We start from the raw sequence: 26720 nt of genomic DNA on the forward strand, positions 1-26720 counted from the left end.
AAGCTGTCTTCCACATAAATCATCATGATTAGTCATTAGGTAAATCTCAAAATTCCCAAGCATGTTGTCTATTGTAATATACAATTCATAATGCTCAAAACCTTCATTAAAAGTTTGGGTCTTTATTGGTCTGTAAATCTTATAAACAATGTGGTCTCAATGACTTAAAGTGGCAATACTTTTCTCTTGTCCATTTTATGCTTGAATAGTGAAGGAAACTTGCAACACATAGTGGGCTTAGAAGAGCAGATGCTGATGGATTTTTAGTGGCTTCTGGTTGACATTAGTGACCTATGTGTCCATTGCATTGAGCTGAATAGGCTGTAAACACTAGGAACTAAGGAGGAATTATATGTTTGCATCTTTTCTGTCTGGATGCAGTAACTTCTGGCAAAGGAAAGATCTGGTGAAGTCATCTTGGTAAATTTTTCAGGTTCCCCATGAAGAATTATCAGAACTTACATGCTGGCCTCTGATATGCCTTTCTAACAAGTTTTTCGGTGTATCTTTCGTATGTCATGCTCTTTGTCTGAAAATATAAACTTTTGTCTTGTTTGTTGAGCCCTTTGTACTGAAGGGAATGAGCAAAAATTATTGGTGTCTCAGAAGCTTCTACAAGCTCATTTGCCAAGAGATCATTTATTTAAGAATATTGCAAGTGACAATCAAAATCTTAAACAAATATTTAAAAAGTTGCAATTAAAACATTTCAAGTTTTTACACAAAGCTATTGTTTTGCAAAATCATTTTCCCAAGAAATCACAGAATCACAGAATTGTAGGGGTTGGACGGGACGTCTAGAGATCATTGAGTCCAGCCCCCCTGCAAAGCAGGCCCCCTGCATCAGGGTGCACAGGCAAGCGTCCAGACCGGTCTTGAATGTCTCCAGAGAAGGAGACTCCACAGCCTCTCTGGGCAGCCTGTTCCAGTGCTCTATCACCCTCACCGTGAAGAAGTTCTTTCGCATATTGGTGCGGAACTTCCTATGCTCCAGTTAATGGCTGTTTCCCCTTGTCCTTTCCCCACAGACCGCTGACCGTTGGCCATGTCCCTTTGTCTCCCACACTTAAGATACTTATAAACATTAATAAGATCCCCTCTCAGTCTTCTTTTCTCAGGGCTGAACAGACACAGATCACCCAGCCTTTCCTCACAGGGGACGTGCTCCAGGCCCTTTATTAAAAGAAAACATACGGAAGAAGGGGGAGCAAAAAAGTACATGTGGTATAGAAGTCCCATTCTGAGATCTTCTCCTTTTGGTACCTCCAACAGCTCATCTTTTGCCCTTCAGAAGTGCACAAGCTTGATTATTCCCTTTTCCTGTTGCATTTCAGAATATTCCTATCAACCTGTCTTTTCCTTAGTGCTGCTGGCATGTCAGTAGTGTAAACTAATGAGGAAATTTCACTACACCAAGTGGAATAAAGTCATGGAATGTCACAGTTTTATCATATAATCTTGGCAAAATTCATTATCTCTACCTATTTTTCAATACACTAACAGTGAATCTGCTTGTATTTATAATACATGTATATGATATGGCAAGTCTGCATCAATTTTGATGGAAGAAAAGTAGGCTGTGATGAAAAGCAAATACTATCTTTTTTTCTCAGCCGTTACTTCTGTTTCATAGAGTGATTCTCTTCAGGGTGGTGATGACTCTCCGTTCTCAGACTCTATTACACTGGAACAAACTACAAGTAATATTGGAGTCTCAAGTGGACGTGTCAGCCTGTGGATGCAGTGGATGTTGCCAAAAATTACTATAAAATTATTTGCTCCTGACCCTAGAAATAATGGCACAGGTATTCAACATTTTTTCCCTTATTTATTATTTTAAGTTCTGTTCATTATTTCATGACACACTATTAGCAATTCAGCACATTTATTGGTAATATCAGACAGTATTTAGTATAAAAATAACTAGTTGGATCTGCATTTTAAACCAGAGTCAGAAGCTGTAGTTATGTTGGTGTATGTAATCAGAATTCATCACTGTTTTTTGGCATAAACTTCCTCTTCCATATGGAAAAATTATTATATTAAATTGATAATGAGTCAGTTATTTCACTTAACAGAAGACTACATTTATTGTCTCAGTAGTAATTATACTCCATTTTGATATTATTCAGTAGTATGTTTTTTGTGTGTCCATCTATAGACATGTAGTTTTGCACTGATATTTTCAAACTGAAATTGAGCATAATCATCATAGTATAACCCCTCAGGTCTTTAGAGGTTTTATCTTCACATTAAAAAGAGAAATATGTGGTACACAATTACCTTTTTTCTTTTTTTAGATTAGCTTGATTATCATCTGGACAGTAATTGAAGGGCACTTGTATTTTATAAATGTATGGCAGGACTGTTTTTGCTCGGAAACACTCCCTGCTAACAGTTAACATTGTTAATCATGTAACTGAAAAAATAAGCATACTAACGATTAAGTTAATTTTCAAAGAGATGTACACAAACATTTGATAAAAAAAATTACATGAGAGAAAGAAATCTCAAGTGTTACATATCTTTGTAGTTTTTACAGGAGTTATGAAAATCTGAACTAAAAATTCTATAGATAAGTCTCTACACATTTGTTAAAAGAAAGTTTTTGATTACAGGATTTTTTCTGGTTCTTATCAGTATGACAGTGAATGAAATTGGGCTTTATGACAAATCTCTGAGTAGAGATAGCCTTATCCTATTTATAAACTTCAGTGTCCCACATTTATTCCTTGCTTATAAACTTACAAGTTTCAGATTAATAGTTTTAATTTCCTTTGACTGTTGCAGAGGTTTGTGTTGTCAGTGAGTTAGAAGATCTCAGCGCGTCGGTGGACATGCAGGATGTATATACCAAAATCAAATGTAAAATAGAAAGTTTCAATATTGACCATTACAGAAACAGGTAATTTCTGGGAGTTATATGGTTATAATTTCAGGCTGAAAGAAGGAGGCAGTTGTGTTTTTTTCTCTTGTTTGTTAACTTGAATTTAAGATTATTGTTGAATTTCTTTTAAATGAGATTGATTTTGATTACTTGAGATGTTGAAATCTGAAATACATTTTTTTAGAATTATAGCCAATTCCAAAGAAATACATGCAAGTCATTACATGTTAGGGTACACATTTGCTACTCTATTGATCCATGTGAGAAAAAAACTAATTTTAAGTTCAAATTTTAGTTTAAATTTGTTCGTTAAAATTATCTTGAAGCTTTTTTGTTTTCTGTTTTAATTTTGCTTGACAAAAGTTCTTACTGTTTTCAGTTACATATCGTAGTCTCTTCAGAATACCCTTTTCCATCATTAAATTTCTTCAGACTGAAGCCAAAAGCAGAGAATAGATAAGGTGAATGTTCTGTCTTCCAGGCCAGGGGAAGGCTGGCAGTCAGGATATTCTGAAGGAATCTTTCTGCAATGCAGAGAAAAGCTTTTGGTGAGATTTCTTTAGTAAACTAAAGTGCTTACCTGAAAAATTCTTCTGAAGCAACATAGTTTTCTTTATTCTTTTATGTGTCAAAAAGAGTGATTACAAGAATTATTGTACAAAGCAACATGTTAGTTCTTAATAATTGATTTTTTCTAAACAGTACTGTGAATTTGTAATGTATTTGCCTATAGCTTTTCTTAGACAGTTTGATTCTTGTAATCATTCTTCTCCTGATTCTAATAAAATTACCTACTGAACATTGAGGGGTAAGTCATTTTCTTTTTTGCAGGACTCTGTTATATTTTCCTGTCTTTGCATCCTGTAGTAGCTTGTCTTTTCATGTAACATTTTACAAAGTTTCTTTTCATACCAGATTTTTACGTCATCTAATTGAATTTGGGCATTTTAGGAAAAGGTATGGAATAGGCTTTGTCTTGCTGTTACACAGAACTGTGCAAGGTTAACATAAACTTTTTTTTTTGCTTATAGCAAATTAAATATATATATATATATTTGTCTTCCATTCTTCCATGCCTTGTTCCTTAAGCCTTGGGGAAGATTCCTGGTCTCTGGGGCAATATGGAGGTGTATTTCTTTCCTGTACTGACAAGCTGAACAGACGTACCTTGTTGGTTCGACCCATCAGCAAGCAGGACCCTTTCAGCAATTTCTCTGGCTTCTTTCCTTCTGTAAGAATCTTTTTAATTTTATTTTTCCTACAGGACTTCCACTAATAAGCACCAGTTAGGTTAAAAATAAATAAACAAAAATCTGAATGTAATCTCAATTGGTTTTGTACTCAATATAATTATTGCATATACTGATTACATTAGTTGTATTATTTCCCTCTTATCCTTCGTATTTTATAACAATTGTTAGTCAGTTTTGACTGGATATGGGAATGAGGGTTAATGATTCACAAACCAATGCAGAACTGCAGTCCACTGAAGTCAGTAGGATTCCTTGATATTAAAAGTAAGCACATGCAGTAGTATGTGCTCCTACTTAGCAGCCGGTGCTGAACGCTGCATTTTGTTCATGTAATTCTGATATATGCTTGGGCATTTAAGTAGTCTATATTATTGACATACACTTTTGTGCAACCTTTTACAAGTACTTCATATAATTATGATAGAGCAACATTAACAATTTCATATTTGTGTCTTTCTTTTGAATATTTGGAACATTTCTTGGTAGTTATGAATATGTCAGTGTGAAATGTTAAAAACCTTTTTTTCTTGCCTGTTTATCCTTGAAGGACTTCAATGTATACTGGCATTGAGCCCTTTAACTTGACAAATGAGTGACTCCAGAGAATTTTACAGAGAATGTTAGTGGAAGTTTTGTGTGGTCTGATTTATTTTCTTCATGAATATTGATTGGCAATATTTTCTTACTCTTTTTCAGATCTTACAGGAAATCTAATTAATTTGTTTTAATTGACTTAATCATAAAAAATCCTTTTTCTCAGCATTTAAGCTATATATTCTATTTATTTAAAAGAGGTGTTCTATTAATGAGGCTTAAATTGTATTAAATTATTTTTATCAAATTTAAAGATGCTGAAAAAAGCAACTGCTTGTAAAATGTAGTTGCTTTTATTTGTGCTCATGTGATTGTGGCTAACATTTGAACAATTGCATAGAGGTCTATCAATTTTTTTTTCATTATTAAAATAATACTTTTCCTAGTTTTATTATTATTTTGCACTCACTAGAAATGTATAACTGAAATCCAGAAGACTTTCAAAGGTAATAACAAAACCTGTAATATATATCTTCCATGAGCTAAATATCTAATTGTCATATTTATCTAGGAATCCTTTCTTTCTAAGTGTAGAAATCTGGTATTTGTACAGTGTAATATATCCTTACCTAAGTGATGTGCTTTAGCACATGATAGAGGTATTCTATTGAAATAATCAAAATTGGTGAGGGCAAAACCAGCTGAATTCATGGAGTAGTTGACTATGGATATCTTTTATATTCAGTTTTGATTAAGTGAAATTATCTCAGCATCAGAAGGTTGCTTTAGCGCCTATGATGTTTGCAGATACAGAAAGGATGATGAAAGGGAGTAAGATTTACTTCTAAAATGTCAAGTGAAAAACGAATATATAATTGTGAACAATTATTAGACAATGGTTGATAAATTTAGATTGTTGTGACTATGGGCTTTTTTGGCTGACTGGATTTGAATTGCACACAACATAATTTGTCAGAAAATAAAAAGATAATTATTTATACTTTTAGCTGGCAGTGTTGTGAACTATGGACATACTGTGGGATGAATATCTGTTTAAAAAATAATTTTCTTTTGGGATTCAGAGAGAGGGGACAATAGAAAATACAGAACCTTCAGCACTGTAGCTAACAAAATTGATTGATGTTCTATGTGTACATTTTTGCAGCAGGTTGCTATTTTATTTTTTTCCTTTGAAACAGGCAACTGCAAAACTTTTAGATGGCTCACATCAGCAGCATGGATTTCTTTCTCTAACTTATACAAAAGCTGTGACAAAAAATGTCCGGCACAAACTGATCTCAAGAAATGAACGAAGAACATTCCATAAGCTATCCGAAGGTCACACTGATGGATCTCCTCACTTTCTTCATGAGATCCTTTTGTCTGCTCAGGCTTTTGATGTGGTCCTCTGTTTTCCTTTGCTTAATGCAATTGCAAGTATTTTTCAAGCCAGGCTGCCAAGGAGTCAAAAGGAGAAAAGAAAATCACCAGGCCAGCCTATGAGGACTCATACTCTAACTTCCCGCAACTTGCCTCTGATCTATATTAACACTGGTGTAATAAGAGTCTTCTTTCCCAAAAATGAGGAAGATCATCATAATGCAGAAGGTACAGTATTTTATGTTAGATAATTTTGTTATCGTAGAATCATAGAATGGCCTAGGTTGAAAAGGACCTCAAAGATCATTGAGTTTCAGCCCCCCTGCTGAATGCAGGGTCGCCAACCACTAGACCAGGCTGCCCAGAGCCACATCCAGCCTGGCCTTGAATGCCTCCAGGGATGGGGCATCCACAACCTCCTTGGGCAACCTGTTCCAGTGCGTCACCACCCTCTGAGTGAAAAACTTCCTCCTAATATCTAACCTAAATCTCCCGTGTCTCAGTTTAAAAACATTACCCCTTGTCCTATCACTATCCCCCTCCTGTTTATACGCTCCCTTCAAGTATTGGAAGGCCACAGTGAGGTTTCCCTAGAGCCTTCCCTTCTCTGAGCTAAACAAGCCCAGTTCCCTCAACCTTTCTTCGTAGGAGAGGTGTTCCAGCCGTCTGATCATCTTGGTGGCCCTCCTCTGGACCCGTTCCAAGAGCTCTCCGTCTTTCTTGTGCTGGAGGCCCCAGGCCTGGACACAGTACTCCAGATGGGGCCGCACAAGAGCCGAGTAGAGGGGGACCACCACCTCCCTCTCCCTGCTGGCCACTCCTCTTTTAATGCAGCCCAGAACACAGTTGGCCTTCCGGGCTGCCAGCGCACACTGCTGGCTCATGTCCAGCTTCTCGTCCACCAGGATCCCCAAGTTATTCAGTCTTGGAGGGAAACACGCTACCTTAGTTACCTTGCTGACCTTGCTGTATTAACATCTAGCATGTTTTCTTGGGTCTTCAGAATTTTAAGGGATAGAGGCAGGAAAATAGTCATTCATCCTAGTTCTGTGCTGAGCTGCTGAAAAGCATTCATGAGTTTATGTGATCTTTGCTTTCCTAGTACTACATAGTTTGATAATTTGTGGAAAGAGAATGAGAGAATGCAGTTCTGCTGCAGTGATTCTTTTGTCAGCTTTTATTATGTTGATACAAATGCAGTCTTCTATAGATCTGTTCCAGCAGTAGGTTGCAAGCAGAAAACCTTAGCTCTCATGTAAGCTGGCACCTTGAAAAACATTAAATAGTGAAGCAGATTCGATACTCTATTTCATTTTAATAATTTTCTCCAAAATTAACTTTGTGATTGTTGACCAACAGATGATATAGTTTATCATTTGTTTAGTAAGTTTTAGTTGAAGGTATTCAGATTCCCATATGTGAGAAGATTTAGGGTATTTAAAAAACTGTGGATAGTGTAACTTGTTCTTTCAAACAACATTAGTCTTTTGATACATGAATAATACATTTATTCTTTCAAAAAGTATTTACTCATCATACATAAAATATATTTGCATCACTGTTGCAGACCTTGTATATGAAAAAACAGGTGCTGAGGCTAAAACAGTAGTAACAGCTATAGGGAATGCAATGCCTAGTAACAGCTAGAGGGAATGCAATCCACTTCCATTAGCAACAATTCATCTAGAGATTTTAAAAATAAATTCTAAGAAAGTCATGGTTTGTTTACCTAAGTCCTATGGGTATGTTTTTGTGTTTTTGTTCTTGTGTACCATTATGTGTAATAGTGTACAATATAATCCAAAGAGTACAGGTTTTAAAATTTTTCTCATGACTTAATTGCAAGAAGTGCAAACAGTGAGAATTTATTTGGATCTTTTTTTTTGCTTGCATCCTCTACAATTTTCCAAGTGATGCAAACACAAGAAGATAAAATTAGACTGACTGTTGGCAAGAATTATGATTCTGGTTGGAAAGGAGTTCTGGAGCATGCTGTCAAGGAATTCTTTTTTAAAATTATGTTTTTGTGCCTTTGTAGCTGCATACGTCATTAAAGAGAAATGAAAAAAAATCCTTTGGTTGCTATCTCTTGTTTCAAGATGCATGAATAAAATCATGATTGTTGGTAAATAAATGAATATGCTTCTAAAGAATAATGCTGAAGATTACCTTTACTAAATTAATAAGAAAGTCAGCTCATCTCTTCCACTGGAGAACTCTGAAATGATATCAGTTTGAAAATCAGTTCTGTTCTCCTTTCATTTCACGTTTTCACTCCAGACTTTTTAAAACTTTCATCTGTTTATGAATGTGAAATAAATTACTTCTATTTTCTACTGCTTAATGTCTTTAAGACCAATAGAATTTAGAAACAATAACGAGATATGAAGGTTGACTGTGACCCATGTTACTGGTCAGAAAAACTGTTACGTACCATGGATATATGCCTCAGTGAGACCTTGTTCATCATCATGATTAAGAGAGTTTTTTAATCCAAGAAGTGTTGCATGATCCAAGGTGTGATTACTGCTTTATAGGTAGGGAAGCATTGACCCCAGTTTGTCTTCTAGTGGCTTTGTCTGCTATTCATACCTTATATCTAGTTAGTCATAGTTAACAAAACTATCCCCTCCCCCTCAAAAAAAAAACAAAAAAAAAACCCCTCAAATAATTGTGATTTATGTATGGAAAAAGAACTTTATTTGTACAGTTCAAAACCCAGCTTGCACAATGAACTGTAGTACTCAAACACTATGAAATAATAAAAATTGTAGTTCCCCCCCTCCCCCCTCAGGAGTATACTCACAAACATGCATGAATGCATCCACACAATTTTAGAACACTTTAGATCTGTGCTTTTTGCAGCACCACCAGCTCATCTTCTTTTTGTGGTAGACTTGAGGGCAGCAGTCTGTTCTCAGCAATACACAACACTGCTTTCCCTCAGCTTGATTTAATACAGCAAGTTCTGTTTCAGTAAGAAATAAGAAGTACTGCATGGCAGCCACTATAAATAAAAAAATATATAAACTGCAAAAAACTGATGAGAAGCAGTAAGGGCAGGGAAAACTCGCATCTGGCTGGTTTGGGGAGAGTAAGAACTTTTTTTGAACGTGTACTAGGAGTAAAATATCAGAAGTCATAGAAAAGACATGATAAATTTGTTGATAGTGATAAAGAAAAGGCGGCATACCAAATAAACGTATGTCCTGCATTTGTAGAAGTGATATATCCCTGTCACATGAGCATGACTCTCTGCTTTGAAGTCTGTCATAACATGTGGTGTGTAACATCCTCCTTGCTTACTATTAAAGAGTTTCAAATCAGTCAGTCTGAATAACTTGTGCTCAAGGATTTTGGTCTTCTGAGGTTAATTTTTAACATGCATTGGTATAGCAGGTTTTAGACAGCTGAAGGTTACCTATTAAAATGAGAAGTGTGATGTCCAAATAAAAATAAGGTAGTTCTATTGCTCTCCTTGGAGAACATAAAGGAAAATCTATCACAGAATTCAATTAATAAAGAATTACATTATATTTATTACATGATAATAAATATAGTTTTATGGAAAATTAGTTTTGTTAAACACATCTGATTTCCATTTTATGATGGTTACTATTCTAGTTGATAGTGTTCACAAAGATTTGATATGCTTAGTCTTTCCTTAGGAGTTTAACATTGTGTCTGATGATATTCTGTGTATCTCAGTACAATGTCTGTGGAAATATTAAATGAATTAAAAATAGTTAAAGATCTTAATAAAGCTATCAGTTAGAATGAGGAAGTGAATGTTGTATTAATATGACAGTAAATATTATATAATTGCAGTAAGAATTTCCCAGGAGACAGAACGTTAATGACTCTGAGACCATGTATCTGGATGATTGAACTTACAGCGCTGCTTGTAGAAAATATGCTAATTCTTCAAATATTTAAGTTATGTATCTAGGAAAAGGTTATGCAGACTGCATCTTCAAGATGGAACTCCTGGAAAGTGGTGGCTAAACAACTGAAGGATCACAGTGAACTTACAGAAACAAAATAGGGGAGGTAGTTGTACTTCTGCATGTGGCAGATGATGGAATATATCCAGTTTGCTTTCTGTTATAAAAATGAGTATTGGTAAAAGTGTAGAGGGTGCTGAGAAGATCCAGAAATGTTATTCAAGTGTTGAAAGGAGCCTTACAACAAAGGGTTAAAAAAACATGTTTTAGCTTAGCCAAGATAAGACTGAGATGAGTGTGTAAAACCAAGTGAGACTGTGACAAGCATTCTTATACTTGGGTCTGTAAGGTTTTCCTAGATTATATTTGTGCTGGGTAGTGTAGGCATTTTTTCCTCTCAAAGTTTTAAATATTCAAAATGACTGAGATTATGTTTACTACATTATTCCCATATTTTGAAAAGCTAATGTGAGAACACATGAGTTAACGAATGGTGATATGGATTTATCACCTGCCCAGGGAGGTGGTGGAGTCCCTGTCCCTGGAGGTGTTCAAGAAACATTTAGATGTTGTATTGAGGGACATGGTTTAGTGGGGTGATAGGTGGACGGTTGGACTGGATGATCTTTTCCAACCTTGGTGATTTTATGATTCTGTGGCTTAGTTACCAGTTGAAAATATAATTTCTATATAAGATTACCAGTGAGCAAGTTGTACCTGTGGCGGAAATTTGAATATGAAGAAGTGGAACGAAGAGGTCTTTCTTCTTGAAGTAGACTCGTTATGGACATGGAATTTACTGTTGTGTTCTAAAATCTAGTTTGTTCTGCATGTGGCCTGTTTCAGAGCTTGCGTGTTGCAACTCATACCAAATGCTACTGGGATGGTTACACTACAATATCCTGCAGGATGATTTTTTTTTTTAAAACCTGTAAAGGACCTAGGCCCATTTTAAAAGGGTGGACGATTTAAAGTGCTTATCATGCAAATATATCAGCAGACATATTAGAGAAACAGATCCCATAGAAGTCTCTGGGATCAACTATATTTTGGAAAAAAAAAATTAAAAAAAGAAACTATTAGAGAGAAAAGAAAATCACAGACCAGGGTTTAGTGTGATTTAGTGTGATAAAACTTTGTTTAAATGACAGTACTTCTATCTTTTATGTATCACAACAACACTATTGATTTTACAGGTGGGAGTTTTTTTGGTGGGGTGGGATTGTTTTTAGTTGCTTATTTGTTTGGGTTTTTGTTGGTCTTTTTTTATTTATTTTTTGCATTAGTTGTTGCTCCCAAGCAGAACTGAATCTTTAGCATACATTCTTATATAGATATTTTTAATATGTTTTTTAATAATTTTTCCTTGCTATCTGCATTTGACTTTTAATCAAACACATATTTTTTCCTTACTACAGCTAATCCAGCAATTAAAGAAGACACTTTGGTTCTCAAGATTGGATCTGTCTCTATGGCTCCCCAGGCTGACAACCCTCTCAGTAGAGCTGTGCTCAGAAAAGACATTTATCAGTAAGTGTTGGGGGAAGGGTTTGGTTTTTCATAGTCTCAAAAAAATTCATTTTGGGAGAAGTTAATTGATCAATAAAATGGGTACGTGCAGCCTGTAAAAATACTTTTCACATACAATCTTTTGATATTCAAAACCAGGTTTTTCTGATTTTCTTCACTTGTGGGCTTTCAAATCCATTTAGACAAATCGAGTTCTTCTGTGAAGTGCTGATGAATAACAGAATTTAAATGTCAAGTCGTTAGGAAGCTTGTGCTCACAGATGAGAACATTTTCAGAGGCTTTCTTTTATTCAGCTACCAAGTTCACCTAAGAGAAAAGGAATTTTTGTGACTACCAAAATGCTCAGTAGCTATAGAGTTTGAAGGAGATAGATCTTAATAATATAAATGGTAAACATACACTCAAACTGTAAGATTCTTAATGTCATGCAGATCAAAGCTGTAAAGGAAAGCAAACTTCTAAGGAGCTCTTTCCCAGTAAACATACTTTCTGTGAAAATGTCATGCTCTGGATTGTGTCACTAAGTATGTGCAAACCACACTAATCATATATAGGCAGCAAAACTGGTGAACATATGTAATCAACATGATAAAAGTAATATATGATCCTCAGTAGAGTTGGCACTGTTGCCAGACATGAAAGTATGGTTGCAAATAATACCAAGTGAGAAAAGTCACAGAAATACAGATGAACAAGTGTCTTATACTTCCCGTTGGTCTGTTTTTCAGATGTGGCAATATTTTTAACTACTTCATAGTGCTCTTCAATGGAAATTACAAACATCAAAATTATTTCCCAGCAATAAAACATTTACTGCCTGGAGAATGACAGCAAGTTTTACTTTTGTCAAGACTAGGATTTTTTAGGAGACCATGAAGTATTTCCAGTTTCTTTTCAGATCACTAAGAAGTTGTAAAGTAGTCATTTTATTCGTATTTCCATTTGGAAATGTTTAAAATATTGTATTCGCTTGTATGTTTACTTTTAGTAGCTTAGTAGCATACCTTTTTTTTTTTTTTTAATTAACTTTATATCTATTGTATTATTGAGCTTTCATGAAAAAAATCTTAAGAGTGCAACACCAGCAACGGGTTCTCAGTAGCAAAGCCTGATCCAAATCCAACCCTCAGTGTGCCCATAGATACCAGATCTTCCCAACATTTGTACAGGCTCTCCTTGCTTCTGCCCTGCTCCTCTCTGAATATACTCACATCTGATTTCTGCACTGAGAGTTGCAAAACTAAATGTAGGTTCTGCTCTTCTCATTACAACTAAAAATTTGTCAGCAAAATCTCCTGTCATAAGTGGAATCTGCAAGCTCCACCTATACTGAAGTAGCTTCTGCCACCTACGGAAACTGTGTATTATTCCTTCCATAGATCTTACAAGTCAGTGAAAAAGCAACAGGAGGGATGCCATGTACATCAAGGTCAAAGGAACTATGCCAGTTTATGTTTTTGAATCTGATACCTTTGCTGCACTGGCTTTACCTGAAGTGCTAACATCCCGTGCTTTTCAAACTAGAAATCACTCAACTGCTTAAAGGTTCTGGTACCCTTTTTCATTATGGGTGTTGGGGTCTTATATATATATAAATATTCTGGATTAGATTTGTGCAGTGTGTATTTGCTTTTCATAGTTTTATACAATTACAATATTTAGCTTTTTGCAATTACAATACAGACCTCCTTTAGAAACTAAGGTACTAAATTGGTAAAGCAAAAGTAAGCCATGGGCCACAGACGTCTCTCATTTAATGGTTACTGCTTTCTTTGTGACTAGCCTCATGTCATGCTTCTAGTGTCTTTTTCTGAGAAATGTCTGCCATTTTCAGAAATTTCCTCTAGCTGTTCAGTGAGTGTTCTTCTCTATTCTGAGCAGCTGTCAAATGACTAAGTCTTATCTTTGTTGCTTTAATTATCCAATTATACTAGCTTTAGTGTTTTTAGTATATATTGGTGAAGAGCGTCAAGTTACTTTGCAGGATTTTATGAGACAACACTGAAGTTCGTAGCTGGTGGTCTTTTGTTTTTTTGGGAAGAGGGTTACTATTTTGATATGTTTAAGTGAGATTCAATACTTTCTTGCAGTATTAATGAATGGTTTGTATTATGAAATAGTAAGATTCCAATTCAGTGTTGAAAAAAATGCATATTCTTTCATCCAGAGCATACTGTACTTACAGAAGCAAGGCTGAAGATGCCCTTTCATTTTCTTATGTGATAATCACTGCTGTTTGAGCAGAGGCATTGAGTTCATTTCACATTTTATCGTTTTTTTCTTTGGAAAACTAGTTAATGCAAAGATGTTACTGTTGTTAGGGCAGGCCACATAATCTATATCCAAGAGAGGGGGAAAAAAAACAGTGGTATATTTTTATTGCATGAGCCTGGTGTTAGTATTCCATTCTCAAAACACTGGATTTTCTAAGTTATACAGCATTTGCCCTTTTTAACCTGCCCACAGTACATAATACTGGATAGCAAAAAGGCGTAACTGGGGAATTGTAGTGCTAATACATACTTAAAAATCACATAAAGAAATCCAAACAATGTGCATCTCCTAAATTTCAGTGAAATATTTCATAGTAAATATCAACAGAGGTACAATACTCAGCTTAAGAGGCTCTTAAAAACCCCCTACAGCAGCCTGATGATTACAGAAGAATTAGCTGCTACAGCACTCTAATAATCCCAACATGTCATCTTCTCTCTTTTTCCAGTCTCTCTTCTCCTCTTATTTACTGCTGCTGCTTTTAAAAGAATAAAAGAAAATAAATTGTTTTCTGAACCACTGTCTTTACAGTGTTTTTGGAGTTGGGATACAAACTTAATTTTCATTGTCCCTTTGGTTTAAACAGTCTTCAGTTTAGGACTGAACTACAACCACTTGCAATTAATGTTTCATGAGAAAGAAGAATTTTTATGTCTCATTTAGAAACTATTCTTTTAGGAAGGGCTAAGAAATTTCTTCATGGCTAAAGACTGAATAGAACAACCAAATATATTTTGAATCTGTCCCATAAATTCATATATGAAAAACTGAAAGTGCTAATTTAGCATTAACAGAGTATCAGTGCATAAATGGTAAATCTAGTATGGTCCTATTAAATGAAACCAGGCCCTGTGAGCTGAATGTCTCCATCTGTGTCTTAGGAAAAATAGCCTACTTGCTTGACTTGGAGAGGGAGCTAAATAGAAAATGGAATGTTGGAAAAATAATGTGTCCTATAAGTTTGGGCACAAATATTTTTTCAGGTGATTATTGCAAGTTAAAAATTTATTATCATAGTAAATTCTGTGTTCTTTTACTATATAAAAATTAGTTTTAAAATAACTATTTCCACTATCAAAAAATGATCTAATTTTTTAGATCTGCTAATAGACACAGTAAACAAAGATATATGTTCCATAACAGTAGATAGAGGACTCCTAAAAGAAATACAGCTATACAGTACTGGTCCTTTTCATTTTTTTTTTCTCCTAAACCCTGGAAGTTTGTGGGTTTTCAGTGATTCATCATGAACTTATGATTCTTAATCCCCAGCAAGGTGTGTTTGTCTTCAACAATCACAAGCAGAATTTAATGTTCTTGTCAACAGTCTGCCAGTTTTGTGGAGCAGAACCAGAAGGTCTTGGGACAGGGATGGGGGAGCAGAATAAAGATTTTGGATGAGCGTGTAGACAAGGCAGTTGCCTAGCCTGGCCAAAGAGAGAGCAGAGTACTGAATTAGAACTGTGGAGAAGTCAGATAGTCAGAGTACTCTGAGCCAGTGAAGGAGACAAAGATGTTTTTGCCAGTTTCAGCTACCTGACCACATTAAAATGGATCTGGAGGGCTGCTGCTTTGAGATGACTCAGCAGGTCCCAGAAAAACAAGATAATGTGATCATTTCTTACCTTGCCTGATCATGCTCTGTATGATCACACAACTTTTGAAATGGCCAATTTTGAATAGATTTGACAGAACAGAGGAAGTTTCTTACTATCTGTGAGGATTTCTTTTCAAACTCATGTACTTACATATTTATGCAGAAATGGTATGAAAGTGTGTGTCTGAGTCTGCTGAAGTAGCTGTTTGCTAATGACTTGTCAAGAAAAAAAAAAAAGAAAGGCTTTTGATTAATCTAAAGTAATTCAGGACAGAAGATCCTTTTCCATGTATGGAGATGGTTGCAGAAAACAAAGCAGCATCTCCTGGGGTAACTCCAGAGAGCCACATTTCCATGTCTTCATGTGTTTTCTCTTTGTCATTTCCTCAGTTCTTTCTCCTTTAATAAAAGTGACTAATGTGTAATATCAGAGTGAATAAATTATAATGCTTTAAAGAAGTGGAACTAATCAAATGTGTCTGTAGTCATCGTAACTAGTTTTCTGCTCAATTATCTCACATTCTGTCTTTTGTCACCTTTTTAGGTTACAACAGTATTTTTCTGTATATACAAACAAAGCTTAGCGTAATCAGTGGAAAACTCACATAAACAGGACTGAGTATTTAAAAAATCCACACATGTTGGGATTTTTAACAGGGAATAACACTTAACTAGTGTGCTAAGATACCAGCAGGATTGGACAGTATAAATAGGAAAGTTGTAGATTTATACGATGTCATGAGTTGGAAGAGACCCACAAGGGCCACTGAGTCCAACTCCCAGCTCCACACAGGACCACCCAAAATCCAGACCCAATGTCCGAGAGCGCTGTCCAAATGCTCACTGAACTCCAGCAGCTCGGGGCTGTGCCCACTGCCCTGGGCAGCCTGTTCCATGCCCACCGCCCTCTGGAGCAGAACCTGTCCCTAGCCCCCACCTGCCCCTCCCCTGACACAACTCCATGCCGTTCCTTCGGGCCCTGTTGCTGTCTCAGAGAGTAGAGCTCAGCACTGCCCCTCTGCTCCCTGTGAGGAGCTGCAGCTGCCATGAGGCCTCCCCTCAGCTCCTCTGCTCTGGGCTGCACAAACCCAGTGGCTTCATGGTGTGACAAGCCCTCCCCTCACCCGCTGGCAATGCTGGACTGGGTGCACCCCAGGGTATGGTTGTCCTTGTGGCTGTCAGGGCATGCTGCAGACTCACATTCAACTTGCCATCACCCAGAACCCCCAGATCCCTTTCTGTGGAGCTTCTCTCCAGCCTCTCATCCCCCAGTTTGTACATGTATCCAAAGTTGCCCTATCCTAAGTTCAGAATTAGGTACTTGCTATTCTTAAATTTCATGCTGTTTGTGACTGCCCAGCCCTCTAATTTTTCAAGATCTCTCTCCAAGGCCTCTCTGCCTTGAGGGAGTCAGCAACTCCTCCAAATGTAGTGTCATCCACAAACTTGCTAAGTTATACCTGTAAGTCCTGTATCCAGGTCATTTATGAAAATCGTAGGAGAATGGATGAAAAAACTCCATATCAGGACACAGTAATTTTGTTACTCTGAGTAAAAGGAAGAGGAAATACAGCCATAGTTTGCTTAAAAATAAAGGAGTGTGGAGCTGAAATTGAGATGATGTCTAGTTCTGTGTCAGAATAAAAGCCTCATTCTAAACACTGTGCAAATTATCTGCTCAGTATAGGTAATGTACAGTCATCCCCAGAATGATTGGTTTTTGCAAACTGACATGAAATATTAAGTAATAGAGTTTTAGAGAATATCCATGGAAAAAATGTATATTATATAATGTCCCATAAATCAAGTTTTTTAAGAGAAATAAAGAAATGACTAACAGAGTGCAGATAATACAGACTGGAGATGTTGAAAGTCTCACTTATAAACTGCTGAGTAAGTATTACTTAACTGTTTGGGAGATTAAGGTGAGAGAATTACAGGCATTGCTGAGCTTGGGCAGTGAAGAATCTAATTGTTGTCCACTCTCTGGATTCATCATTTTTGAGATCCAAGGATTTCATTCATGTCATACATCAAAGCTTAATAGTCCAGGTCTGAATGTTCCATGGTCATTTTCATGTGTAGATCTTTCATAGATCAAAGCATAACGCTGTACTTAGACTGTTTTCAATTTGTGAATGGAAAATGGAAATTCTTTAGCCCCCCACCCCCAAAATATTATGTGATGAGTATAATCTTGAAAACATAGCTGTAAATTACCTAGCATTTTTTAAGAAACTTTTCATCAGTGCAAGTCTTTTTTTGTTGTAAATGTTATCTACTGTTTTTCATTTTTGTACTTCACCATCTTCCACTGTTTTATAAGTCTCAAACATTTACAAATAAGTAGCAATGTTGTTTCTCCTATATCTGCTATCTATCTTTATTTCAAGGAGCTATATCTAGAACATACCTCTAGTATTCAAGTAATGCACATAGTTGGTTAACAAAAATTCTTCAGTGAGAAAAGGATTAATAAACAATTTTGTGTGTTTGTGCTGATGGTACTGGAGTGGGAGGAAGGACAGAATGATGGAAGGAGTTTATACAAGAAATGCATATATAGCCCACAATCTGTGCGGAAATCTGCTTTTTCTTTCAAATGTGGTTTGGAAAATCAAATGTTTTTCAAAACTTTTCAACAGCACCCACATCTATAAGAATCTTCTCTTCAGAAACATTTTTTGTTCAGTATTAAATTACGATCAGCCATATTTATATTTGTAAAACCATACCTTTAAATTATTGTTTTAAAAAGCTTGGCTTTTCTACAGCTGTAGTATGAGGAATAAGGTTAATTCTTTGCCTTATTTTTCGAACCAATTTAATTTTAAAAAATCTTCTCTTTTTGCATAGAAGCATCATATTCAGATAACTAGATGGTTCTGAGAATATGTGCCTAATAGGAATCATTACCTTTTAAGAGTTGATTATTTTATAAAGGCTCTAATAAATCATATTTTCCATTATACTTCTATTTTTTGTTAATACTTCCATGAAGCTTGTGTGGTAGACAAACAGGACATAAGCTAATACTGACTTGGGTCTCTTTATTTTTCTTTGCATAAAGACAACAAAGACAATCAGTTAAAGGAATAATGTCTGCACACATACATTTTGATGGAAATGTGAGCAGCTTATTAAAATTTGCATTTGTACCATAAGGGATTACAAAAGGTAGAAGTTTCAAAGCGTCATAAACTCTGTTTTGCAGTTTTTCTTTCATTTCAATATATTTCAAACTGCAGAGGTAATATTATGTCAAAACTTTCAGTAAAAGATGCTGAGTGTTTCAAGGAGAGGTATTTCATTTATTGCATGGAAACTTTAAAACAGGGTTACAGTGGCGTCATTTTCAGTTCTTTTTGTCTTAAGGCAAAAAAAATATTGTAGTAGTTAATGTTTTAAACTTGTGCCTGTAATTTATTGTCTAATTCTTTGAAATTCAGACCAGGACATTTTTATTCAACAAAGTTCTTGTGTTTTGTTTTTGTTTATTTTTTTTTTAAGAGGTTTGTCTCTACATTTAATTTGGATACACAGTAGTACTTTTTTTTCTTTTTTTTTACTTCTTTTTCTTTAATAATCTCAGCTTTATTAAATATCAAGTTGGGTTTTAAATTAAATTGTTCCTATTAAATGTCAGGTTCTGAATATTGCTTTTTGCCACAGTAGCTTAACCTTAGGGTTGTTTTCAGCATTAAGTGTTCCATATTTCCCATATACAAGTCAAACATTTTTGTGGAAGTGGGCTTGGAAGTAAAGTCTTTTCCTGCTTTGCATTTCTTTCTTCTTCTATTTTTAGTAGAGGGGCAAAAATCTCTACCTAGATCTTTCCCCCAGTAAAATATTCAAGTATATGGATAGTATTACATGGAAACACCATTCCTAATTAACATTGGCATGTTTGAGGCTATTGCAGCAGTTATTAATTTAAAAACCTCAGTGGAAACTAATTGTAAAATAACAGCTGGAACTGCCCATTTAATTTCAGAAATGTAGCTTGTTAATTATCTAATACCAAGAGCTATTCAAAGCTTAATTTATATTTAGAATTCAGATTTTAAAGTGTTCAGCTTGAACCATCAATCTTATTTTTACTTGAAATTTCCTCAATTTAGAGTTTTACTGGAAACTGCAATAATACATACCTAATTTGGCAAAATATTCATACTTTTAAATACATTTTTTCCCTTATACTGTGATGGTCAAAATAAAATAAATTTCAGAATAAGAAAAGCATTCCAACAACTTTATTTTTCTTTTAAAATTCACCAGATTAATAACCATGTGTTCAAAAGATATACTCGATTTAATTTTCCTGTTTCACTTGAGTGGCACTGGAGTTTTTCCTCTGATTCTTACAATAATTTTGAATTTCTTTGTGTAGTTCTTTGTGGAAATCAAATTGCAACACATTTTATAGAACCATTACCGTAAGAGAGCATGGCTGTTATTACGTCATTTAGACAATGCAGTGGTGTCTCATGGCCTCGTGTACCAGTTCCAGGTCAGTGACAGACCAGCTATATCTGGCTTGTACATGCACGTCAGTGGGTAAAAAAGATGATAACAACCTTATACTCCACATGCAAGATTTGTTTTGGCTGTTAGCCTCACACTTGTCTGTTCGCTAAGTGGTGAAGGAATTACAGTAGTGTGAAGATCTCAGTGCTTAGGGCGATTGCATTTAGTTTTTCTGGTTAAGCTTTTGAATTTACAGTGTGGTTATGGTAGCTTCTTTATTCAGGTATAGCTCATTCTCACTAACAGCTGTTTCAGACTGTCTTTAAACTGGCCTGTGGGTTCATGTTGTGAAATTGCCAGATCATCCAGGGAGGAGGTATGGAAGAAGAATCTCTTCAAAAAACAGGAGTCTTCAGGACTGTTCAGTATCATATTTTGTGTAACTTTTCTGGTGTTTATTCCATTTTTGTGACTACTAAGGCTGCTATCAACTTGGCAGTTGAAGGTCAGAAGTAAGTAGCCTTTGTAAAACAGGACTTTCAGAAGGACATTGCTTTCTCTGTTGTGCCAATGCACAGCACTTTGTTCTGTAACAGGATTTCTCAGTTTTGGGTGATCTTAACTATTGCAAAGTTGAAACTAAAGATGCACAGCAGCCTGAAGCCAACGCTTCCTTTGTCTTCTGATGTTTCTTACTGTCTCAAATACTGTTTTAACACAGTTATTTAGTGTTTGCTGTGCAGCATGTATGAAGCTTGCTACATAAAATTCATGTAACTTCAGTTTAGAAATCTGTAATATATTTATAGTGATTAAGTGGTGGAGAGATTATGATTTCCTTTGTATGTACTGGTTTGAGGTGCTGTTCAATATTTTTTTTTTCCATTTCCTGGCAAAAAGCTTCAATTCTGCTGCAATGAAGCCCATTATAGTGAAGCTGATCAAAATAAAATCAAACAGTTGTTTGAATTATAGTTGATTTGTATCCGTGTAAATTTATCATTATACCCTGTTTCACATTATGAATTGCTCATTATTTTGAGCTACTTACCTTGATGCTTTGTAGTCTTTAAATTACCGTTATATATATTGTTATGCATAGGTTTTTTTTATTGAGACCTTGGGTTTCTTTCACTTATTATCTTCTTCTTCCAGCAAAGAGTCATTTCTTTTCATTTTCTTGTCATGTTTTTAAACATTTTAAATGAAATTCTCAGAAGTATCCTGTCTGTTTCTCCTTAACATGCACTGAAAGACACCTGCTCAGCTGAAATTGGGTTGTGTAATAATTTCCTTGTCTTAACCTCATCCAATGGCCCTTCCTCCCCTTTGAAAGAATTTTTCAAACTTTTAATTATTCCCCCATATGAATTCCTGATTCAACTCAGTGGCGAGAAAATTTTGAAAAAGCCCGCTGATATTTGCAGAGCTCTTTGACTACAGAGGTCTCACCTTCCCACCAGAGCAACGCGCAGACTGGTTGTGCCCAGTGAAGTAGCAGAATGAATGAAAGCACAGCTCTGAGCTTCCATGGAGAGACTGGATACTGTATAAGTTTCTTTAGAGCAGCAGAGCAGCTTTGACTTTCAACATTACTTTGGCCACAGATTTTGGACAATGAGTTTTATGCCCACCAAGGCTGCAGACCTAAACTCAAGCTCCTCTTGTAATCTGTACTCCTCTTCACATATCCATGGTGTTGCTGGTTATACTTGTGTGTAGTGACTGGGAGAACTAAAGGAGTTCAAAATGTTTTGGGGGGTATCGGGTAATTTTTTTCCAGTTCCAACCTGTTTATTGCAGTTGCACAAGGATTAGCCCTGGTAAAAAAAAAAAAGTAGGATTGCAGCAGCCTGTACTTGCAGCAGCTTAATCCACCACCGTGCTCCTGCCTTTTGAAACACAGCACAGAATCTGACACTAAACTAGAAATTTTAATAAAATTCTCAGATTCAGCATTGGCATTATTAAACATACTGTAACAGTTTTAAATGGTAAACAAAAAAGGCACAGAGGCAAAGAAAAGGGACATTAAATATTGTTTAAAAATCCCAGGATACTTTTCACATTTTAGATACTCAGCAACTTGAATGCAATGAAAATTTTTGCAGATAAACTGTAAAACTAGAAAATAAAAAGAAATCTGAAAACGGGTTATTTATGTGAGTTGGGCTGTATGGTTTATGTTAGAAAGCAACATTATTGCAGTTTTCACATTTCTTTCCGTCTTTCAAGTTACCTCCCTTTAATTTTATTCTCTAACCAAGTAGCTTTAGTATTTTGCCTCTTACTGTGAAATACTGTGAAGGAAGAGAAGGAGGTGTCTGGTTTTCTTAGTGTGGGAAGAAAAAATTACTCAGTCCTTGGAAATTAATGCCATTTTAAGAGATGGAGTGGCCCTCATATGAACGTTACTTAAATACAGTAAAGTTTATTTACTTTACTCAAATGGCTTAGTTTCTTCCTTGGGTTTCCTTTGCTGATTCTGTATATATATATATATATATATCTTTATATATTCTATATATATACTATATTGATTGAGAGCTTCTGGGTTACTTTTCTATCTTTTATACTGAAAATTAACATTAAAAGGTCTTGGCTGTGGTAAATAATTTATTCTAACATAAATCCAGAAAGCTTTAAAAAATTATTTTTCTATTGCAATTTTCTTCCCAACTGTTTGTGAGTAAATATAACTTCCGTCACATTTGTTTCAACAAATGTTTTGTTTGTTGAAAAGTATTTTCCAGTAATATATTAAGCAGACATTTTTCTTTGTAGTATTTTTAATTATAACAGGATCTCAAGTTAAATATAATGCAAGTTCTGTGCTTCTGTTACTGGGAAAACCATATCCCATTTGTAATGAGACATTTGTTAACTTCTGTATACAGATTGTGGTTCATTCCATAGATACTTGTGGGTTCTCTGATGTCCCTCACAGGGTTTTATCTATGACAAATTCATACCACAGTTCTTAAACTACTTTTGGGATAGAAGATTTTTTTTCTTTTTCAAAGCAGTTTGCCAAAATCATTTCTATTTAATGTTTTTAAGTTTTCCTGGTAAGGTTTTGGATCACTTTACAAAAAGAATTATCAGAAATATACAGACTAGTGACATATTACTTCAGTTCAGGAAAGACTTTTGAACATGTTACTTGGAAGGACACAATTCAAAACTCTCGTGGCAAAATTAAATTCTAACTGCAGATATCCTAAATAACTCAAACAGTATTGTTTAAGTGAGCATAGTTCCCAGCCCTTCCTTGCTGATTTTCTGAGTGAGCTAAGTGCTCATCTGCGTTAAGTATAGGCAAAAGTCATGCTTAATGTTTCTTCTGACATTTAAGCCTATTCTATGCAGTACTGCTACTTTATCTCTCTTTATTGTTATTAAATCTGATTATGGTGCAGTAGAATATGAATTAAAAAGTAAGATACAGGGCTGTTGTTGCGTTTCAGATGCTTTGATTTATTTATTTATTTATTTATAAAGGACTGGTTCTTATATTCTTGTGGGGTTTATTAGTTGTGGGACACAAAGATAAATGTAACATTCTTTAGCCTCTCAAAACATTTTTCATGCCCTCTGATGCTTTTGGTGGTTAGTTTTTTTCCTGCGAGATGGCAATGGCTAACAGTGGTATGTTAATGGCTAACACAAGTGCAAGTAATAAAATACAGAGATAATATTAGCCATCTCTTTTGAGTACAATGTCAGTGATTGACATAAATCACAGATGCTTCCTTTAGTCTGTGTTCTCCAGCAGTAAAATATAAACCTGTTTGGAGGCGATATGAATAGAACATAGGAATGTATATAGATATATCCTTTCTTCACAGAATTGGAACAGAACAGATTTGAACTCTTCCTTATAATCAAAGGTTATTGAATAGTATTATTTGATCTTTGTACGAGCTCATTTTTCAAAGAACAAGAAGAAACTTGCAGACTACCCAGTCTGGCTGCAAAGCAAATCTGAAAGTTCTGTTTCCCATGTAAGGCAGGATGTGTATGTGTGTATACATATTCAACAGAAATTGAGAGGAAAACAATTTTCTGCTATGTGTTGGTTCAAAACATCTTTCTGTACACTTTATTCTTCAGACAGCTTGTAATGGTTTTCTTTGTTCTTGGCATTATTTTTTAAAAAACCTCATTATATTATGCAACTGAGAGAGTTGTAAAAGTTGCTATCTAAAAACACTTTTAACAAATCTATTGCATTTTTCTTGCATTGTAGCTTATAAAAAAGCAACTAAGCAAGTATTTACTAAACTGGACTCAAACTAAATACAGATGACATAATTTGCTGTTTCCCAAATGGGCACTATAGTGAAGCTGGGTATTTGTCTGGGCGCTTGTATCTGTGTACTTTACTTAATCTCTTTTGTTGTTGTTGTTGTTGTTGTTTTTCTTTTGGCTCCATATAGAAAGTAAAACACTGAATTTTCTCATAACCAGTATCATTTATGTTTTTTTAGAAAGCCTTCCTGGATTTTGCACTCCTTGTCAAAATTCTTGAAAACTTTTATCTAGAGTAAGTTAGTCAAGGAGAAGAATATGCTTGACTTTTAGGAGTGGTTCAATTAGTTGTGCTATGAGAAAGACTAGAAATGATCAAGTAAAGAGGAAATGAGGTCACTAGTAGTAATGTATCTAAAAGCTTTACCTTAAGTTTGTAAAAGAACTGGTGTAAAACCTTGAAGAGGTACATCATAATTTCAAAAACCAAAATATGTTGTAGTTGAGCACACCTTTCCTCTGTTTCAGCCCTCCCTCAAAACCAGAAAAAAAAACTGGAAAGTGGTGATGTGGAAATGGTTTCCTAACGGGAGAGAAAAAGTACCCACCATAATGTTTTAGGAAAGCTGAATGTTTTGGGAGCTACATTTCTAGTTCTCAAGCATTTGACAAGAAACCTATAAAAATCCAATATTATTTCCAATATTATTATACAAGAGCAGGGAGTCCCAGTGCACTCTGTACTTGATGTTCAAAAGGAATTCTCTAAACAAAGAAAGTAGAAAACTTACCTAGTAGATTGTTTTTTTTCCTATGCTTTGATAACACTGTCTTGATTGTTCAAGTCCTAATATTTTAGGAAAAGAAGATAGGAGAAACACTCATTCAAACAATTGCTTTTCAGACTCTTAATTCCTTTAAGAATTACAGTGAGCTTGCTTGCATTTATACTAAGCAAACTGGAAATGTTTATTAGCAATTAGTTGATACTAAATTAGCTCTAGAAAGAGCAAATTTCTGCCCACAGGCATGTGAACTCCAAGTTGTAATTCTCTTGGGGAACGGAAAGTGCTAGAACCTTGGTATTTTACAAGCACGTATGAGTTTGCATTTACTTCTCTGAACTCAAGATTTATTCATTATATCGGACATAACTGAAGAAAATAAATTGAATTTAAGTGACAAAGGAGAAGACTAAGACTAACTGGTATAAATATTCAGGATGTAAATTTAAGGTATAACATCTTTGAGAAAGAGGAAGGATTGGGAAGAGTTAAGAGTACACCAAATTCCTTGCATGAAAACAATATAGTAGATGCAATTTTTATACAGAGATACATCATGTCTGAAGAGGAGACTGTCAGAGTTTACAAAGGGAATTGACATTAATGTATTTATCAATATCATGAGAATTTGCAGTGTAAATTATGTGCAGGAAGAGAGTGAATGGCTGTTAAAACAAGCAAACAAACAAACAACAAAACTTTTACTATGAAAAAATTCAGCATTCAAGGAAATGTGATTTTCTCAAGTAAGCTAATTATGTTTTCAGCAGGAAATTTGTAAGCTTCTCAACTGGGTAATCAGTGAGTCAGTTGTCCCTTTTTCACTGTGTAGATGATTTTTACTTCCTCTTCTGAAGTTGTCTCAACATCTCTTAATTTCCCACATTCCCCTACAAAAAAGATCATGCCAATGTTCTCAGCTTCCCTTTATGTTCATGATTAAATGGGTCATCTTTCCATCCTGCCCTAGTCTTGGTACATGCCTGAGGCAGCTCAAATCATTCTTATGATGTTAGTAAATCCACATAAATCTAAATATTAGAATCATTATATATATTTATTGCATTTCAGAATGTAAAAGAGCAGTTCAGAACCATGTAATCATCTAGTTTTAATAATGGTTAGCCAGCTACAGCTTCATAACCTATAAACTGGAGGAGCTCTGGTTGAACCTAAGTATTTACTTAGGTATTTTTCTTGTCCAAAAGTAATTTTTTGTGAAAAATTACTTTAAATAAAATGAACCCCTGCATTTCTTCTGAATTCCAGAATTTCTAATATGAACCAAAGGCATCCCATGGATAAGTTAATACAAGAGAATGTTAAAAAAAAAAAAAAAAAAAAGTAGCTTCCCTTCATCATGGCATTGTAGACTTATATCTGTTTAAAAAGTAAAGATTTAACTACTCCTATACAGCTCATAATGCATACAAAATATGTCAATCTTTGCTTGTTAAGAGAATGATTAATGTGGGAAAATTGGATTCGTATAGATGACTCAAAGATTTTCTTCTATAATCCAACCGATTAGCAGAAGCTTGAAACTATATTGCCTCTCTACTTAAAAGCTTTTGTTTTCTTTTAGTATGTATATGATAAATCTATAATTCTCTGTGGAAATGTAAATGTACATTATTCAATATATCTCTAATTTCTATGTTTTTGAATTAGTGCTGCCTTTTACACTCTTAAGAATCACTGACAATGAATGAAGAAAATGTGTATCTTCTTTCTTTTTCTTCCCCTCTGAAAACATTTTTAGGATTAAACTCCCATTCAATATATCTTGAATTCATGCTGAATTTGAAAGTGCTATT

General features: G+C 35.0%; 1 protein-coding gene across 7 annotated transcripts in view; it reads left to right on the top strand.

The window, feature by feature from the left end:
* VPS13B (vacuolar protein sorting 13 homolog B) overlaps window positions 1-26720 on the top strand; it is a 421101-nt gene that overhangs the window by 239462 nt on the left and 154919 nt on the right. For 4 of the 7 annotated variants that reach the window (XM_021386662.1, XM_021386664.1, XM_021386663.1 and 1 more), the window contains 5 exons: window positions 1634-1805; window positions 2791-2905; window positions 3977-4118; window positions 5874-6282; window positions 11417-11528. In XM_021386662.1, coding sequence (XP_021242337.1) covers window positions 1634-1805; window positions 2791-2905; window positions 3977-4118; window positions 5874-6282; window positions 11417-11528 — 950 coding nt within the window. Of the gene's footprint in view, window positions 1-1633; window positions 1806-2790; window positions 2906-3368; window positions 3436-3976; window positions 4119-5873; window positions 6283-11416; window positions 11529-26720 lie in introns of all 7 variants that reach the window. The other 3 variants (XM_021386667.1, XM_021386668.1, XM_021386666.1) reach the window with 2 other exon arrangements.

This window comes from Numida meleagris, chromosome 2, assembly GCF_002078875.1.
Source record: "Numida meleagris isolate 19003 breed g44 Domestic line chromosome 2, NumMel1.0, whole genome shotgun sequence".
NCBI classification, from domain to species: domain Eukaryota; kingdom Metazoa; phylum Chordata; class Aves; order Galliformes; family Numididae; genus Numida; species Numida meleagris.